This window comes from Phaethon aethereus (assembly GCF_964289735.1).
Source record: "Phaethon aethereus genome assembly, chromosome: 5".
In the NCBI taxonomy this organism is placed as follows: Eukaryota; Metazoa; Chordata; class Aves; order Phaethontiformes; family Phaethontidae; genus Phaethon; species Phaethon aethereus.
Genome location: NC_138579.1, coordinates 39,330,488 through 39,351,326, shown reverse-complemented (window position 1 = coordinate 39,351,326; position 20,839 = coordinate 39,330,488). Strand labels below are relative to the sequence as shown.

General features: G+C 39.5%; 1 protein-coding gene across 3 annotated transcripts; it reads right to left on the bottom strand.

Moving 5' to 3' along the window:
- Nucleotides 1-1,155: 1,155 nt before the first annotated feature.
- Nucleotides 1,156-20,079, bottom strand: SLC39A9 (solute carrier family 39 member 9; the record flags this gene model as incomplete). Of its 3 annotated transcripts, XM_082001082.1 has the most annotated exons (7): nucleotides 1,156-1,386; nucleotides 2,926-3,060; nucleotides 5,027-5,112; nucleotides 6,284-6,352; nucleotides 8,822-9,013; nucleotides 14,575-14,683; nucleotides 19,978-20,079. In XM_082001082.1, 7 exons carry the CDS (start codon nucleotides 20,071-20,073, stop codon nucleotides 1,156-1,158), a joined length of 918 nt encoding a protein of 305 aa, XP_081857208.1. The 3 variants fall into 3 exon arrangements, with proteins under 3 accessions (XP_081857208.1, XP_081857206.1, XP_081857207.1); XM_082001080.1 differs by lacking the exon at nucleotides 6,284-6,352 and having other exon boundaries at nucleotides 19,978-20,073; XM_082001081.1 differs by lacking the exon at nucleotides 8,822-9,013 and having other exon boundaries at nucleotides 19,978-20,073.
- Nucleotides 20,080-20,839: the final 760 nt, after the last annotated feature.

Here is a 20,839-nt window from a genome sequence, read left to right as displayed (position 1 = left end):
ATGCTTATCAGCAAGAGGCAAATGCATAATTCCCAAAGAAAAAGCAAAATGCCAAACAGGTCTGCTGGGAACCCACCAGTTTGGTTTTTTGTTTGCTGGGTGTTTTTTGTTTAGAACTGCTTTAGAAACACCTTGTACTCTATCTGCAGCATAAATATTTAACTAAACATCTTGTTTTGTTAGCCTTAATACCTTTTATTTAACCAACCCCCCCCTTCCCTACCAATTTCAGCAGTTCAGACTTTTGAAAATGAGCTACTTAAGTTTTCTGGTCCCTCAACAGCTGTCTCCATCACATTTCTACTCCTCAGAACCCAGAACAGCTCCATTTCAAAGGGCACTATGGATGTCTCCCTCAACAGCAGCAGTAGTGTAATCACAGTACCCAATACCTAATTCCTGCTTAGATTTTTGGTGCCTATGCTTTACTGACTTGGCAGAAGACCATCTCCCAAGAAATACTGCCTTTTTAAGATTGATTAACAATTGCATAAACAATCAATAGTCTCCTTGCTTCTATCCTTTGTCTTAAATAATGGAATACACTGCAAAATTCATTTGCACTTTCTTAACCATCTGATTTTCTACTCTAATCCTACATCATTTCTTTTGTATCAGTGACACTTCTGTGACAGTAGCAGTGCTGTCCAGAATTCCAAGTGTAGTCCATTTTTGCAACACAATTAATGACAAACATGACAAGGACCAGTTGCGTTGTCAGGACAACATAGAACCCCTTCTTCATTAGAAAAACTTCAACCTCTCACAAGGCAGCCATCCTTTGTTTTTGCTCTCAGCTATGAAAGCTGAATTGCAGGATACTTTGGTGATTGCAATTTCATGATGAGTCACTACATTCTTCCTTGCTCATGTTTCTTAAACTCCAAATTCCATCTTCCCTGAGAATAGGGCCAGAAGTAACAAGTAAAATAGGAAATGTCTTCAGAAAAGAAAGTTACATAGAATTTATGTCCGGCTGCCAAAGTACATTTTGCTACACTAAAAACTTTCCCAGTATTCCTTATTTTGCAATCAACATTCCCTCTGAACTCCATAAAGTGGATGGGATGGATGATGGGTAAGAGACAATAATAAAAGGAGCAGCCGACATTTACTGCTCATGTCAGATTGAGGAGAACAGTGAAATTCGAGCGTTTAGTGATGGTGTCCAATGGACAAAACTAGAGGGATAAGGCATCCTAATACTAGGGCTGCCACCTCCAGACGACTGAGTCCTTTTCCTCCAGTTGATTCAGGTTTGTGGCTATGAGCAATTCCTCCTACTTCTGGGAGAACATGAACTGTGGCAACGTAAAGAAAAGTCCCAGCAGAAAACAGCATAGCAACTCCGGTGGCATTGACTTCTGAAAGGGCTTCTTTGCTGCTCTGAAACGGAAAATAAAGTGGAAAGAGAAAAAAAAATGAGGATAAGCAGAATTTCTTCAGTCAATAATTAAAAAAATTCTCTAAGTGTCCAGACACAGTAGGATTTCTATCAACTCTCGTACTCTCACAATGACAATGGTTTAATGTGTTGGTTTGTCTCTTGCACCTTACATGTAACTACTGGCATTCTAAAGCTGATGCGAGAGGCAGAAAGACCCTCTCATCCTAGTTAGCTCACTTCAGACTTCTACAAACCCTTACAGAAGAAAAAGGTCACAGTCGGTGCAGAAGCTTCTTATTTGACCATCTCACAGCAACATACAAAATGTCAAAATTACAAAATGTGCTTAAAAAAAATTCAGATTGCAAAGCCACAAATTCTAGGAAGGACACTAAAGACTGACTCCCCCCCGCCTTTTTCTAAACAAAGAGTTCAAGTAAGATGTTCACCTTTAAATATCTGGTCCCCTGCTGCTCAGAGCAAGATTTTTCTAGATTTAAGTCCCAAATCATCACACTCTCAATATTTCATTTGTATGAACAAGTTAACACCCAAAACGTTTCCAGAATTTCCATGCAAATTTCATAAAGAAATACACCTCCTGGATCAAAACTGAGCACCTCTTCACATTCATACCAGGATTAAGATCATGCTACTCATCATTAAATGTAATGAAATGCAAATCCACTCATATCAGTTTCAAAATGCTTCTTGAACAATTTCCAACTCAGGTGTTATGTTAGTTGTCTGGCATACCCTCAGGTTATTGTTCCAAAGAGCAGAGATACTTCTGCTCTGGAACTATACAACCACTGTGACAGCCCTTATGCCTTATCAATTCTCTGTTCTTTCTGAAGTGCAAAATGCAAAACCAACTCTTAGTGAGCCTACATCAAAAAGGCGTTCAAACAGCACTCTCATTTCTGTTTACAAACCAAACCCCTTCTGCTGTCTCCTGTACTGCAATATCAAATATAACTCCTTTCTAGCAAGTAAAGGGATTAGCCCAGATGATTTACTTAATCTTTCCTCTCTTGCCTTGAGTTTCATGAGATCACATTAGATTCTTTACAACACAACACCATAATGCCATAAAGACTTTGAACATATAGGACCAATCCTGGGATGGTGGGGGAAACTAGTAAAAATTATCTTCTATCTGCATTATTAAAATAAGAATGCATGCAGCAACACACTCAGTTATATAGTTATTAGATAACAATTTACTCATGTACCAGACTAAGTTCTCAGCAGGCAGCAGCAGAAAGGAGAAGAGACAGAAATCAGCCCTCTAAAAAAAGCTATATAAAACTCTATAGAGGAGTTATATCACTCGTTCTGACGGAAAGCATGGGGTTTTTTTTGTTTCACACATTTATATTGCTACCTCTTTATCCACTTTTTTTTTTAAAAAAATCTCCATTCTGCTAAATTTTTCAAGCAGTTTGGAATTATGTTTTATGAACCCCCTGTGACACTGCTTTCTCCAAACTCCATCACTAGGCTACGTTTTCAGCAAAACAAAATCACAGACCTACCTTGCTTAGCCCTAAGTATGTCACCATGGACATAACAGGTGCTGCCAACGCAAAGACCAGCAAGTGTTTTCTAATTCGATTCCGTTCCAGCCCAGCATGCATCAGGAAGGAAACCAGGCCAAAGGCAGCTGGTGCCTGCAAAAAACCAATATTCACTGGTAATACAATATCTTCTAAAATCCCCTGAAATCTGAGATAAAGTTGAAACACTACTTACTACATCAAAATGCATTGAACTGGAAGAAATTCAGGGAGAGCATTGGTCTGTTGCAGTTAACCCAAATCGATAGCATTCTGCAGACTGCCCTACCTTAACAACAGTACCTAATGGAAACCCATGTTCTGGCTATCAGAGTACAGATATTTGTGTAGTCATTATAAATATTAAAATGTTCATTCTGATTTGAGTCACTGCTATAATAATTAAGTCTCTGTTAACTTATGTATTCCTCCTGATACTACTAAGCACCCTTAGATGCACAGTTTCTTTATCTACAGCAGAAAAAGTCTATAATTAACATAGAGGGGGGAAAAAATTCCCGAAGATAACTGCACATGAACAAAGACTTAAAAGCTCTTTTGATTAGTTCATCATTCAGTTTCATTTCTGTTCCCACTGGGAAGCAAACAAATACTTCCTTCTTCTCCCTCTGCTGGCATCCAGTTTCTTATCCACAAAGCGTAGCTGTCCTACTACTCAGAATTTACTATATTTTTGCTCACATAAAGACAATAGCAGTCCGCTCTGACATTTCTGAGATGAGACAAACTAAAATATACTGAGTATTTTTTAAACACAAAATCCTTTTTTCCTTTTTTTTTTTAAACCTAGAAGATGGAAACCATGAGTGAAGGAAAAAAGATGAGAAAGACAAAAGCATCAATCAGGATCAGAAGACAAGAAAAAAATAAAAAAAAGACACCAGAGAAGAAATAAATTTCTCTTTCAATACCAAATATTTCTTGATAATCTCTCACAGGAGAAATTTTCCTCTTCTAAAATTGCACAATTTCAGAATTCAGTTAATTTGAGCATTAACAATAATTAAAAAGCAAGTTTCATTTGGCAATAGACATAAACTAAACTTCACAGCAAGATGTAACATTGACATTGCCACCTTTGAAGAGGGTTGTGTAAACCACCATTTATTGTATGAACAGTGAAGAAAAGATGTATTAGATCTGGATTTCCTAACATTTTGAACATGCAATTATGCAAGCAAGATTTTGGATGAATGTATGACTAGTTACTGTAATATATGCATGTGCTACCATAAGTCAAACTTGCATCTACACACATATGTTTAGAACTTATATAGTTAATAGATATCTTTGCACAAACATTAAGGAAAAAAGATCTTCCCATCTTCAAGAGCCATTATTTGCCTGTTACCGTCAGAAAAACATTTACATTTTTTTCCTGCAGAAATGGCATGTGACTGATGTTGAAGCTACTACAATAACAGAGGTAACCAGAAATTGTAATTTAGTACTCTGTTACTAAGTAGTTTCAAAAAACTAACCCTTTAAACACTAAAACGCTTTATAACAAATACCCTTCCCATTTTCTTGAGAACGTCACAGAACCAAAAAGCTGCTGTAATCAGCATAAAACTGCTTCTCCTCCTTGGATACACTAGCTTATACTTCTGTGCTTCACTGTCTAGAACTTCTCTGAATACACTTCTTACAGCAGTAAGAATCTTGGTGGTTTTCATTGTTTGTTTTTTAGTTGGTTTCTTTTTTTAAAAAACACAGCACCCCCCCACTAGCTTCAGAAAAAGAGAGTGTGAAGCTGCCACATTTCATCATGAGCTATTCTTCTCTCCCTACTTTTGGGAGACTTTTCCCAACCAAGGTAGGCAGTAGGCAGTCCAAACTCTCATTCATACCCCATTCAGACTTGGCATCCATCATTTGCTATTCTGTCATACATCATACCAGTGCTTTTTGGTCCTTGAAGCTATACTACTAACCTGGTCACTTCAATGGCATTACACATTTCCAGATTATATCACCAAGAAAACTTAAACTCCAGTAATTTCTGTATGCTTTCAGAGTCTTTTAAAGAACAAATAAGATTTTTTGGATGATGACTTACCTTGTGCAACATAATTGCAACAAACACTATCAACTGGACACTAGTCTGAGAAGTAGAAGCTGCTGCACCCAATGCAACACCATCAGCTGAAACAGCAGTGCAAATTAATGGATTATTCCGCCACATCATTTTCAGCTTTCCCACCCCTTCAATAGCTCACAGTAGAAAACATGTTCATTTGAGAAGTCCTGTTACTCGAAATGCTATTAACAATACCAACCCAACACATGATTCATTCCCCTTTGTTTCTTAAGCCACAACAATTTCAGGATTTCAGACAACCCTCAACAGCAGCTGTCTTGTATTTCTCAAGACCATAAAAACCATACTGAAAATCTATTCAGTATTAATACATTCTGACAAATTAGAACCAGGTAACAAGTTCAGTTATTTTAGTCTTCTACAGAAGAAGTGGCTTCCTGTCTAAATTAAAAAATCTGCTTTAGATTCTTAGCATGAAGAGATTTTTAATTATTATGTTTTAAATGAATGTTGAAATGTAAATACTATGTAAATACTAAATGTAAATACTATTTACTATCATAAAAACTATTTTTTTACCATTTAGCATAAATATATTGTCTAAATGAAATAGGAAATGGATATGGTATTAATCATTAATATATAGACACTTCATTTAGTGAAGAAATATCTTTTTGATCAACATCTTATGACTTATCTAAGACAATAACTTTCAGCAGGAGGTATTAAAAAGCATCATATTTATACTAAGTATATATAGTGAAGAATTACAACATGAACATAGGTTGACTGCAACACATGCGTAACTTTTTCAGTACTTGCAAGTCAGCCCACATGTGTTTCAGTCAAATCTTTGCACTCTACCCTATAATGTCCTTTTTTTAAAAATAGTATCTTGTGGAAAAAAACACAGGTCAACTGACAAGCAAATCCAAAGGTGTTCCATACCACTTATCAAATGTGTTAGCATGTATTGAAATCCATCAGCTAAAGCAGCCAGCAAAGGAATTGAAGAGGCAAAGAGTGAGCATCATGCAACTCTTCAGATGGGAAAAATAAAGGAGTGAAAATCCTGTAGCCAAATAAAACTCCATGGAACATGGAGTATGGTTTTCCCAGTAAGTTTTCAGGAAGAATCTTAGTTCTCCCTGACTTTTTTTTTTTTAATAAAAAGCCACCTTCAAAAACTAAACAGAAGTGTTTCTATCACATCTAAAGATGAGCCACACAGCAAAGGAAGTCCTTGTCAAGTACTAACAATAGGTCCCATATTACCTGCAGCATGGACTACTAGGCCCAGCGTTGTGGTGATTTTGGAGTTGCCTGATCTTGCAGCTTCTGGATCTGAAATGGTCATGAGGAAAGTTAGGAGAAAGAGAACAAATACATAAATTATGCTGGAAGAAAAAAAAAAAGTGTCACTGCACATGTCTCTACCAGCTGCTTAGGCAGTTATATTCAAAACCATCAGCTTTTGTATTTCTGCATTAGATTTACTGTAAAATAGTCTGATAATTAACACCATCAAATCACTTGAAGTTCTGCCAACAAACAAGTGACAGAATCAGAGACAATTCTTTGCCATTTACAGGATCATTGACATAGGCAGAAATAGTCATTTTTTCTTAACCTCCTAAAACCAAATGTTAAAGTTCTGTGCTACCAAGGGAAGAAAAGCTAGTTTTGCATCCCCAGAATCCAGAGCTGCTCCAAGAGTCAGATTTTTTCCCCACATAGCCCAGTGTTGGCATTTTCCCTCAGGTGAGAGTCCGGGACAGTCTCTATTGCACTGGTTCTCTGGCAATTCCTAGTAAGCAATAAATTCTACTTGTTATGGCAGCACTGGCAAAGATTTCCCTCCAACATTATACACTACAAAGGAGAAACACAGCTAGTGCTGCTTGAGGTCCAGTGTTTTGACTGCAGCTGTTTGACAATACTCTGAAGACATTTGCAGGTTAGCTCATTATACAGCACACAGGGTACTATCCACCACTACACAACCAATGGTGAAACTGTTACAAAGAATCACTGCAATGAACAGGGCAGGTAAGTCCTACACAAGTATAGAAACACCTTACTATTCAACTGAATTCCCAACAGTTGAACAGACATTATTTAATTACACTAGTGGTCAGAAGCTGACTGCAAGCACACTTACACAGCTACTTTAGTAAGTCCGCATTGCCACCAAAACATGAAGTCCAGTCCTGTTCCTTTCCTCCTGCCTGTCCTCCCGCCCTCCAGTCTCTCCGTGCCCAGGCACCCACGTAGTTGCCCAGTGAGTCAGATCAGGGAAGTTACCTGGATAAAAACTGATGTATTCTTTCTAGTCAGATTGATTTGAATCAAAGGGAGCCTATTTGAGCAATTAATTGCATAAGCTGTATTTGGATGACTGCAATGGTGTATACTCATGTCAAATAAGAGGAGATACTCACACAGAACATTTCCTTTAAATTTGTTTTGGACTGACCAAAACTAAACACACTCATTTGTTCACATTTGATTTCAGAAACATTCTGTAGGCCAGAATGTAGGTATAGTTTAGGTAAAGTACAATCTAGCCACTTGGGAGATAACAAAACTACCAGACATTGGTTCAAATGAGAAAAATGTTTTTCCTTCAGTAGCTTTAAAAAACATTACAAAAACACTACTACATTTCCTGTGGCAGAAGTACAGACTAGAAAAAACTTTACTTAGCATCCTATTTTATAGTGTATATCTCTAACACAGATCATAATCAATTTTCTCATGGTATTTGCTCTGAGACATAGGAAAGGGTCATAACCTGTACAAACCAAGGATTCTCCTGGCAGTTGTTCCCCCATATCCACTTGTCATCCTCACTGCCACTGTTTCCTTGGAAAAGCTCTGAAAATCACCTAGCCATGGCTGTGGCTCCATTTACACTTCTCCAGGAGCACAACGTGACACAACCCCTGTGCTGGCCTCCCATCTGTCCCACCACACTAACCCCATACAAGTATTTGTGCAGCTGCACTGTGAACTGCCAACGATCCAACCAGAACATATACCCCCTCCTTTGTGTGTGTGCTTGACTTTTCCTTCAAGATCAATTTCCTAATTTTTGAGGGCCAAATAATTCCACCATCAGAAGAGACTATGTGGGAGAAAATGAGCAGCAGCCAAAGGCAATAAAATCCCTTTTCAGATGACAATACTCCTTTGGTGCATTCCAAGCTACTGTCTGAGCATGAAGCCACAGGCAGGAAACAAAAGCACCTGTAGGCATTTTGAGAGTCTTGTAATGAAGTTGAGAAACCTTTGGACTAAGCAGGAAGTATTTTGAAGTAAGTGAGGCTCTAGACTAGTGTGGGAGTCCAGCTATGCAGTTACAGTAAAGGATCAGAGCTTACATCTAGTAATTTCTGCAGTCTCACTTAAGATAACTTTTTGTTCTTTGCAAATTTTGCCTACATATACGACAATTGAGTAGAAAAAACAAATGAAGATAAGACTAACCTGAATTTTTTTTGAAAGCGAAAGAAATCCCCTATGGGTGATACTGTAAAACAGACAATAACTCAAGCGTCAAGTCACCCTCCACCCCGACACCATACGTGCTTGTACAGTTACTTCATGTTAGCAAAGCAAGCTATCAAATTTTGCTGGAAATCTATCCTGGAATTCAGCATAAACATTTTACACAGACCTTGCTTTATGTTTGTAAAACATCTACTAAAACTCGACAGGACTGGTCAAATTAAATCCTAGTAGCATTCAAAAAAATGCAACTTGCTAATTAAAACTAATTAGCAAGTCTAATTGAAGTGAATCTTTACTTACCATCTGTCGAGTGCACATGAGAGCTGCCTATCTGATCCACCAACAGCATGAAGACAAAGCCGAGGACAAGGGATACGCCAATGTAGGCATGCAACCTGGAATGGTCATGGCCATACTCATGTACAGCCGGGATTTCCGCCACCTTCTCAGACTCAATCACATGCTGCATCTCACTTGCTGGGTGATGCTTCCCTGTGGCAGGCAAACAAACAGATCAGGAGACAGGCGACTAAACATGGCATGGTCACTTTTATCCTCCTTTGCTGAAAGTGTTCCTCACACTTTCTTGGACAATAGACAAAAGTCCTAATTTAGGGCCAGTTTTAGACCATTTACTTAGGGAAGCACACATTTGTCTGGTTGGCCTCTCCCCATACGTCTTCAGCATGGAAAAGGAAAGAAAGCATTAATACTTGCTAAGCCAGACTACTTTAAATGCTGCATTTTAAATACAAATTGATTGATAAAAATTGCTGAATTAATTCCTTTTTTAATTGAGGTTGACAGTTTTGTCAGTATTCAGAGATATAGTCAAGCAGTTAAGTCATAATCTTCATTTAAGTGAGAAAATACAGGATGAGGAGATAAAATAGGTTCCATCCACTAAGAGATCTAATGCAATCTTTAAGATGATGAACTTTCTATCTCAAAGCATCAGTCTCTAGTTAAATAAATTAGCATTGATACACCCCATTGATACGGATTAGAACAACAATTAAGTCAGCAGTGTCCTACAAATGTCAGTACCATCCTAGAAACCCAAAGTGCTCTGCCTGGGGTTGAATGTTGTGTGGTTGTTTTCTTTCCCTATAAAAGCTTCAATTCCACGCCCACCCCAAGACATTTACTTTGTCTCAGTGAGCTACCCTGAAATTGGGTGAGCACAGAATGACTCCAAAATCTAAGAAGGAGAAAGACGATGGCTGGACAGGTTTTTAATTAAGTTTCCATGCTATAAAATGCTTTATTTGGTGCACAGCTCATAGTTTAAAAACATTTTCAAATATTTCACAGGTTAGTAACTGACAAATGTCTCTACCTACAATGACTTTCAGAGAACAGAGACGTAATACAACTTTACTGACTTCTACAGGTTGCCATTTGCCCAGCATGTGTGATTTTTATCACAAGCAAATACTCACCACACATAAAACTCCCACCAATTTCAACAGAAATTACATCAGCCTCATTCTGAATTTACACAGGCTTAAAGAGAAAGCAGAAGGTTTTTCAGGCACATGCATTTAACATTCCCAGTAGTCTTCAGCCTAGTGGCTCTCAAGATAGATCCATGAGATCCTCCAACCTTGCTCGTGACCACACGAAATTGCTGCTTCTGCAAGCCCATCTGACACAGAGGGCAAACAATGTCCAGAAGTACATAGCTTTTTCAGTATTGGCCACCAAAGATTGGCAAGAGTTGCTTTAATACATTTATGCAAAAGAGATTTAAGAAAGTTATTTTTTAGCAAAATTCTAGTTATTGTTTCCAGCCAATATAAGCAAAGAATCATGTCTAAGCCTTCTTCTGCCAACAGCATACAAAAATACAGTTAGAAAGGTACAAGCAAAGATAGGGAATTTTTAATTAAGTTCCCAACTACCATATAGAGCACAGTAAACATCTGAGCTCTTGATTTCATACTCTCTGTTCACCTCAATCATATATTCTTTCTTTTTTATATATTTCCCCTTATGGCCCCTGGCACAGACAAGACATCAGGCTAGAAAGTGCTTTGGGTGATGCAGAAGAGGCATCTAATACTCCTTGGCATACTTGTTATTATACATAGTTGTACTTCCACAGCAGGTAAGGTGCTTTACACACAGTATTACTCAACTGTTTCTAATGGGAGAACAGACATAGTAAAGCTACTTCCACATCTGATACCTCAAGCTAAGTCAGATGTTTGAGTTGCATGCTATACCCCAAGGCCCTGAACTACCTACCATTCAGTAGAAGTTGCCTCCATTCCGGAACAGGGCCAATGCTTACAACCACGTTTGGCAGGTTCCATTAATATTTGTAAATCTCTTTAATGTTCTACTAAGAGAATGTTTCTTCTTCTACGTTTCTCCAATAGACCAAATGATGGTATCACAATCTGTAATTGTAATTATTTTCATAAAGCCTCCTTTCCTTCCTCTATGCTTAGAGAACGTAGTTACTCACACAAGCAGCCTTCCTGAATTTACATGGGAACTCAAGAGAAACTTGGGTTTTGAATAAGAAATAAAAAAACAGAGAACCCATTTGCAAAGCTCCAGTGCCCTAGAGAACAGGACCATACTCCAATACAAGGAAGTAGGTGACTCATTAATTTCTACTCCCTCACAACGCAACAGTTTGCACTACAAAATAAACTATGAATATGAAGAGGACTCTGTCATGTTGGTTGGCAACCCCCTTTCAGAAGTTTTAGACATTAACAGCAAAAACTTTACTTACTCTAGCAAGTCATCTTCTTTCTGGGGTATTCATACATCACCTTGGATGAGACACAATTGTACATCCATCTCACTGTACAAAATGTTGGCACAAAGCCATTACTACAGACAAAGCACATCAGAATATGCTCAGTAGTCCTTGAAAGATTTCACAAACATATCTTTGCTGAGCAAGATTGATCAATAAAATAATTTCAGACCACACAAGATTGTTGCCATCTATATTAAAAAGTTAACTTTGCTTCAGATCATTTCAAGCCATAAAACACAGTGGGTAACTTGGGGCAATCTTTCTGACAGTGGCTGCACAGTTTCACCAGTTAAAGCACTAAGGTTGCTAAAGGAATTTTATTTACTGGCAATACACCCAAACCAAGGTTTCACTACACACATACACAGGCTTATGATCAAATAATAATCTGAATCATAATATGCTATTTGCTTTCAGCTTACAAGGTCAAAAATTGGAAATTATTTATTCTATGGCCTGTGGGAAAATACAGAAAGAATAGTAAATGACTTTTGTATCAGTGACAAATGTCTGTTTTGATAACAAGCAACCAGTCTGAGTTAAAGTACACTTGGATCTCGACAAATATGGACACCTCTCTCCCCCTCTTTCAATGTTCCCTTGGGCACCTTTCTAGATTTAATTACATAAATGGGTGAAGTTGCAAAATTAATGTACTGAAAGCTGTTAAGTTCTCAGAATCTATAAGCTTAACATTGAATAGCTTGAAAGCTTAACTTTGATGGGTGGACTGTTCGGTGGATGAGGAATTGGTTGGATGGTCACATCCAGAGGGTAGTGGTCAATGGCTCAATGTCCAGATGGAGATCAGTGACAAGTGGTGTCTCTCAGAGGTCCTTACTGGGACCAGTACTCTTTAATATCTTTATTAGTGACATAGTGGGATCAAGTGCACCCTCAGCAAGTTTGCAGAAGATACCAGTGGTGTGGCTGACATGCCTGAGGGACAGGATGCCATCCAGAGGGACCTGGACAAGCTTGAGGAATGGGCCCATGTGAACCTCATGAGGTTCAACAAGGCCAAGTGCAAGGTCCTGCACCTGCATTCGTGCAACCCCGGGCATCAGTACAGGCTGGGGGATGAAGGGATTGAGAGTAGCCCTGCTGAGAAGAACTTGGGGGTGTTGGCGGATGAAAAGCTGAACATGAGCTGGCAATGTATGCTTGCAGCCCAGTAGGCCAACCATATCCTGGGCTGCAACAAAAGCAGCATGGCAAGCAGGTCGAGGGAGGTAATTCTGCCCTTCCACTCCACTCTGGTGAGGTGTCCATCTGGAGTACTGTGTCCAGCTCTGGAGCCCTCAGCACAGGAAAGACATGGACCTGTTGGAAAGGGTCCAGAGGAGGGCCACGAACATGATCAGAGGGATGGAACTCTTCTCCTAGGAGGACAGGTGAGAGAGTTGGGGTTGTTCAGCCTGGAGAAGAGAAAGCTCCAGGGAGACCTGACTGCAGCCTTCCATTACTTAATGATGGCTTATAAGAAAGATGGAAACAGACTTTTTCACAGGACAGTGATAGAACAAGGGGTAATGGTTTTAAACTAAAAGAGGGCAGATGTAGACTATATCCAAGGAAGAAATTTTTTTACAATGAGTGTCATGAAACCCTGGCACAGGTTGCCCAGAGAGGTGGTAGATGCCCCATCCCTGGAACATTCCAGGTCAGGTTGCATGGCACTCTGAGCAACCTGATCTAGTGGAAGATGTCCCTGCTCACTAAATGAGCGGACTAGATGATCTTAAAAGGTCCTTTCCAACCCAACAATTCTATGATTCTATATCCTAAATATTAGAAAAATTTTTTTGCAGCTAAATCTATAATACCCATGAATTTTGCATCTCTGCAATAAAAAAAAATATTCTCCACATACTAAACTAAGTTATATAGCATATAGCTCTAAACAGCAGGCTATAGATTTCATACATAAACAGTATGCCCCATTTAGTGGGGAAAAAAAAATGCAAATGTTCACAGCAATTGTATTTGCTGCTAGTCATAGCATTACAACAAAAATTTAGTCTACTTAGAATTAAAATTGAATTGAGAGCAAACCCACAACTACAGCTCATTAGAGACAACCTACATTAGAGTGCACAATTTACAGTACAGTATAAAAGCATAATCAGAGGTTCTTTCACTTCTTGATAAAGGATTATTTTGTATAATATCTTCTGCTTACTTTAAAGCAGAACAACATAAATTTAGTGGGAACTAAACCAGCATAAATTAAAGCATATTACTAAAAAGAAATTTAAAACCATGTAGAAAAAAGAAAAAAAAAAGGTAGGAAAGGAAGGAAATTTCCTTTTCTGCAAGGAAAGCAGAGTATTGCTATTATCTCTCAATCCCAGATTAGCAACAATGGTACATCAGATGCTTGTAAAGTTCTCTACAGCCTCTATAGTCCTTTATCCTGTGACCACTAAGTTGCTGCTGTTTACTTTCAGACAAATTTCTGATTTTGAGCATACCAGAACATTCAACAGTAATGTAATAGCACAAGACTCCAAGCTAAAGCAAGACTTAAAATGCACTCCAAAGAGAGTTAATGAGCCCTGACTATTTAAAATAATGTGATAACCTCAAATTCAGGTTTACTAAGAGTTTTGGGTATAAGATATGCTCCACACATGTCCCTGCAAGACACATAATCACTGTTAGCTTTGAGCAATTCATTAGATGCTATGAGGTTTTGAAGACCGGTGACAGCAGACTAGAACTGGATGCTTGAACTTGGAACCATGTGCAGATATCCACATGTAATAGACTCCACCACCTGAGAAAGAAATGCCTCCTACTCTGTGAATTATCCCTATATAACCATAATTTTCAGCCAAGTATGTTAAGGTAACTTAATTGCAAGACAAGTTCCAAGCCCGCAATCTAATTCTCTGCCAAAGGCATCTTTACATCTCCTTTGCGGTTCCAGTGAAAGTTAAAAGTTTAACTCTCCCCAGGATAAGCAACACTACACATGACCTGGCATAAAAGGCTGTGGTTCCATGAACAGTACAGTACCTGGACCCACAAATGTCTGGATCACTCAGCAAGAGTCACCTGATCCGCAAGCTGGTCACATCCCCCTGTCAAATCACCATAAACGGCAATATCATGCCTATGGCAGTTCTGTGAGTCTATGACAGCTTTGTGTCATGCTCCTGTGAAACCCTCCCATCAATCTCACGCAAAAAGCCCTAGAAACAAGCCCCAGTATATCATAACACCACAACCTAAGTTATTTTGAACAAGTCCATCTGGGTTTGATTCTTACCCTCCAAAATGTCTTCATAAAGTGCATGTACTCCTTCTGGCACAATGACAGCCAAGGCAGTTCCACACAGCAGCCCAGCACCCAGAACAGTCACCAACTTTAATCTCTCCTGCAAGCAAGTACAAAACAAGTGTCATCTTTAAGAAAGAAAATGTTTTCTTTACTGTCCTTCATGAACAGAGGTCGGGGTGGGGGGTGCGAGTGATCCACAAAACCTCTTGCTTATTTTTATTCAAGAGCGCCAGTTGCATAGTCCTGTATTTCTAATGATTAACTTTCTGAAAAGCGAACATATCCAGTGTCCAATGTAATCAGCTGAAGTAGGAAATTAAAGTTAAAGATGACCCATTTGACTGTTAACCTCAGACAAGAAATGATACATAGCTTGAAAATAGCAAGAATTGCTATATTTGGCACTAATGATTATTGGGGTCTAAGTCAGCCTCTGAAGGCCTGCAGAGACAAAGAAAGATTGAAGGTACCTGAATTTTGAAGCATGTTTGCAACTCTACATTTTATCTCTCCTCTGGGTTTGTTTTAAAATATATCCTTCCTACTAGAAATCATACTTAAGCATGCAAGTTCCCCTAAAATCTCTGCTAGGTATGGCACAGTGCGAGATAAATTGCCTGTTCCCAAAAAAAGTCAATCTAAATAATAAGAGAAAATACAAGAAAGAAAACTAAATTACCAAAGCAAGAACAGAAAGACAAGAGAACCAATAACGTAGATGCATCTACACATACAAATATATTGGTCAAGTATGAGTGTAAACTGCTAAGTCAGCTATATTTATTTAACACAGAAAAGGACTAAGAAAAGTTTTAGGGCTACAGAAAGAAAAGAGGCAGATTTTATCGAGAAAAGCATCAAGAGCTCTACTTTCACCTACAGGTTTAACGAGACAGAATAAATGAAGTTAAGCTGTTATAAGACCGTTACATGATAGATGAACTATGTTTCAGTCTCTAAACCAAACGGCTACTCCTGTGCAGAAGCTTGTCCTTAAAACTACCATACTTTAATGGCCTTCTGTTTAATAGGGTATCACTGAAGAACAGACTTTCTTTAAAAACATAAAACTGTGGATAAAAAAGTAATTTAAGGGAAAGATACTTTTTTTTGTACTTGAAAGATCTGATGATGTGTTTCATGTATTAAGAAAAATAAGGTGCCAGGTAAAGTTTTAGAACTACAGCATCACAGCACTTGCAGGCTGTCAGGTAGCTACAAAATACGGTAGAAGGGACTGAATCCCCAAAATAGGTGCAAAACCAGAATTATAAAAATAATTTTAAAAGGCTTACTCAAATGAGAGTTTGAATGAGGGAACTGCATCAGTCAAACTGATAATGGTGCCAATATACATTTCATGTCAGTCTTTTTTTCTTTTTAATCTGATTAGGAGATGCATAAATGCAGACCAGTGCTTCTTGTTTTTACAACCATTTCTAAGCCTTCCAGTAGCCTTTAAAGTCTTTAACTCCTTTTAAAATGCACTTAGGGCAATAGAAATTATATTCCACTCTCCAGGTAATTACAGACCATGGCAATCCCCTTTCCTGTCTGCAAAGACAGGTTTTAAAATGGATTTGTTACATAAATATTGCAAATTTGCAATTAAACAAAAAATACATAACCTTAGTATTTTTATAGCCTAGTAAAGAAAAATGGTTTAGTTCATATTCCAAGAAGAATTTCTACAAAAAGATTAAAAAACACACAGATAAAGAGTTGATAAGTACTTACTATTATGAGTAAGGGTTATCTTCCTAGTTATATTCTAATTTTTGGCAAAAAGCTTACAGAGGTATCACCCCTCCCCTCATGCCTCCCAAACTGACTAAATTCTGTTTTACCAATATAGGAACAGGTTACTATTACTTTTTGCTTCCTTGTGACTACAACATTGACAGGCTAACGTCAAAGTCACATACTGAAAACCCAGTTACATAAACATCTAATAGACTCTAAAATACAACAACTTGCAGAGGTTGTTTCTCATCATTTCTGTAACAGCCCTTATCATGTAGCAACCATGGGAGTTTAGATCCTCACAACAACTGCATAGCATACATTTTGTGACTGACCATCATCTTCCTCCATATACAATGAGATGTCTGGGTGCTACTAAAATACTAACTACTGAGGACCTGGATACAGAGGTCAGTGTTTAATTAACAGGAAAGCACCTGTCACACACCCTTATTACATCATCCATTATCCTTCATGCACCATAGTGACACATGTTTAATCTCACCGAAATAGGCAACACTTGCATAGAAGAAATAGGAGGCTCTAGAGAGATGCACAACCAGCTTTCTGAAAGCAAACCCAGTGTGACCATGCAGAAACAATTAGAGCATTGCTGGGGAAAATTCAAGTAGTAATGTGCAAGAGATGAAAACACCTGTAGAGTTTCCACAAGTATGCATTATATGCTGGCATATGTAACAATTATATCTGGTAAATTGTTATACAGTGTCAATCTACACGAAAAGATAATCTTCAGCACCCACTGTTCATAAAGACATTTTGCAAACATACAGTATCTTGCAAGGAAAAACAAGATTATTTTTATACTGCAGCACTATAATCTCTTTTATATGCATACATATAAAAACACAGGGGGGAAAAAAGTGTCAGAAGTAATACTGTTTTATTACAACTGCAAATACAGAGTACTGCTTGCTTTCATTTGGGCATCTGTGAATTTTAAAGATCCATCAAAATAATACACACTAGCAATTTACTGTTTCAAGAGAAGTCTCCATCTCCTTTTTGGTACAAAATACTCACACACAGTGAACACTGCAATCTAATAATTGCAGCCTACCCAGACAGGCAAAAGTCATCTAGTTTGAACCAAGAAATCAAACTTTTTCAGTTACAAAAACAATTGTTTCTCTCTTGTTAAAGAACAAGAGCAACACACTAAACAGTTAAAAACACACATGGGAAAAAAAAATCTTAAAATTCCTCAAATTAGCAAGCTGTTCCACAGCTCAGTATTTGCTTTAAATCTGCATGGTATTGAAACTCTTTTTTGGACCTAGCAAAAACTCACACCTACTTTCACCAGCAAGCAGTCCCACTCCAGCCAACACTGCCTGCCTCTGTTACACCAGCAAAAGATTCAAACTGCTAGTTTTTTTAATTTCATTTTTTGCATTTAGGCTACAACTTAGCAGATAGCCTCAAGAGCTGGCATAGTGTTGTTTCCAGACCAAAGTCAGCCCAACAGAATACTGTAAATCAGGATTAAGCTGAAAGGGTACATCTGCATACAGAAATAAAGTGCAGCTCTGTTCAGTCAGTACCTTTTTACCATCAATGTTTAGTTGTACCTGGCTTTGCTGGAGTTTTATACTTTCAAGAATATCCAAATCTAAATAAAATAACAGAAACCAATATGAAACTGGTTCATCAGAAGGCAACCAATATGTTCCACAGCAAAAACACTCATCTGAAAAAATATATTAACAGTAATGAATAATTTTATTTTTCTCCAGCATCTGGGGTACATTTTGTAAAACATTCATTTTTGTTTTCTAACCATTATAAGTGGCCAGTGGGAGGAGGCATTTTTCCTCACCAAGGCCATCTACAAAACTTTTTGCAAATGATAGAACGCATAGTCCAGTCAAATGACTGGAAATCCATTTAAAATTGTCCATGCTGCACAGGCCTAAGCAATCATTCTTAAACAAAACAATTCTAACTTCTAATTACACACTTCCACGGTTAGCTAGTATTTGCGCATAATTTGCAGAGATTCAGCTCTTCTTTTAAACCAACGTAGCATGTGGAGCCTTAAAATATCTAATTAAAGTGTAAAACTTAATCAAGAATTTCTGAGAGTTTAAGATACCACAATAAACATGACTGCACAAGCATGTACCATTGGTTAAAATACTGCACACACAAAAGGCTAATAAACATGTGATTACTACTTGTGCAGACTGTTATTTTTAGATCCACAACAGACGTGTTGCCTTTCCTGCAGCTGTTGGAAGCCCCAAAAGGTTTAAGAGCCCCCTGATTTGACTATATAAATATAAAACACACAAACACAGATCAAGAACTCTACCTTCAAACACCACCAAATATAAAGTCAGAGACAACAGGTGACCATCGAGCACATACATGAGGAAATGCAAAATTAAATAAAAGAGACAATGCTAGCATGCTAGGCAATGTTCTCCACAAATTTGGAAGAAAATCCTCTGTAGGCTTCAGGGCAAAAGTGAGTTTTGAAGAGCTAGACAGTGGAAGCAACAGCATTGAAGACATGTAAGGGAAGGCCCATCAAAGCATCAGATGAAGCACCGGCAAAGCAGAACTATGCTAATGTTTATGTGAAGACTTCAGAATATATGGTCATTTAGCTGAATTGCACTGTAACCAAAACAAGCAGCTTTTCCTTCCATGCTGTTCAGAGTCTACTGCTCCCAAAATCTCCTAATAATAATGGGACCAAAGGACAGGTGCAACCAACTCTCTGACTTGATGGAAGAACAAGTCACATCTCTCTTCTAGCACTTTGCTTTCCAAAAGCAGCGCTGCTCCCAGTAGAAATGGGAAACCCCTCATAAGAGAGCTCTTACTGCCTTAGAACAACTAAATTCTCACTACACCACATCTGTATACAACAATCCTCACGTAGAAGCAGAGAAAACCCTTGGGCATCAGAGGATATTAGGGAACTTCCAGAGACTGTAGCAATCACCTCAACAATCACCTCTTAGAAGCACCGAAACACGTTCACTTCTGAACTCCTGTACCGCTTGGAAACTCAATCAATCTATGAAAGTCTCCCTTTCCTGTAACAATACTTTATGTACCCAAGATATCTTTCCAAAAGAATGCCTTGAGTTCCACGGGACAGTAACATAATTTGAAGTTGTGTTGTAATCAAAGAGCTAAGGTTTAATTTTTAGCAGCAAAAGCTATAAACAAGACTGTGAAACAAAACAAAGCTTTCTGAGATCATTCTTCGAATTATTTTTAAAAGCTCTAATTTGAGTAGCCTATAAACATGTAATAACAGTCAACCTCTGACTTCAGTAGTTTCTGACACAATCTTCTAAAAACACCTATGTCCAGCTGCTTTCCACCACATGCTGAGACTTTATTTCATCTGTAACCAAGACGCTTGGATCAGATTTGCACATTTAAATGGCTTTTATACACACTGTAGAATACGTATAATTTTACACTGCGATTTTGTATTAATATCGCACTCACAACTTCCTTAAAAATCTTTTAAGGTTACAACATCACCCATAACAGTACTGCCGTACTCGAAAGGGGACAGCACTAACTCCTCCTGGTAGATCTCTCCATCTAGTTTCCGCTATTCTTCCTTAGCGACCAACGAGCAGTTTGGAGAAGCTGTCTTACCTCAGAAAAATTAACTGCCAAGGGTATAATTCCTGCCACATAGCAGGCGACCAGCATGGCCAGAGACAGGAGGCAGATGGAGCGGAAGTCATCCATTTCGCTGCTTTCTGTCCGGTCCCTTAAAGTGAAATTCAACAGCAACTTTTCCACCTCGCCCCGCACGCCTTAACCCGTGCAGACACCGAGCTCCCAAGAAAGGCTTGCAGCCATGTCTGTCTTGCTCGGCGGTTTCGGCCGGCTCGGCCCCCAGCGGCAGCCCCTCCGGGCCCGGCGTGCGGCAGCCGCTATCCCGCCGTGGCCGCACGACACCGCTGCAGGGGGCGGGCAGGGACCCCCGGCACGGCCGGGGAGACACCTGCGAGGCTGGACGGAGAGAGCGGCCCAGCCCGGGGGCAGGGCCGGCCCTCACCTGAGGCAGCGGGACCTTCCCCTGCACCCCACTACCCCCAGGGGGAGAGGGAGGACAAGCAGCGGGCGCCGAGGCGGCTCCTCACGGAGGAGCGGCCTGAGGTGGGCCGCGTCCGTGGGGAGAATGCGCGAGGAACCTATGTGCCCAGTGCGCACCTCCCCCCACCCTCCCGCTCGCCCACCACCGCTGCCTGGGAGGCCAAGTGGCACCTCCGCGACCCAGCGCTTCCCCTTCCGGGTCACGCCCCGCCCAGCCCTCGCTCAGCGTTGACCCACGCGGTTCCCGACTTCAAGATGGCAGGCGAGGCCGCGGCCGCCCAACGCCCCGCGCAGGCCGCGGCGGGAAGAAGCGAGTCCCGCACCAAAGATGGCCGCGCGCCCCGCCCCCTCCAGCCTGGCGCGGTCGGCCGCTCCCGGCATCCTCAGCGCCCCGCCGTGTGGCGCCGCGCGCTCT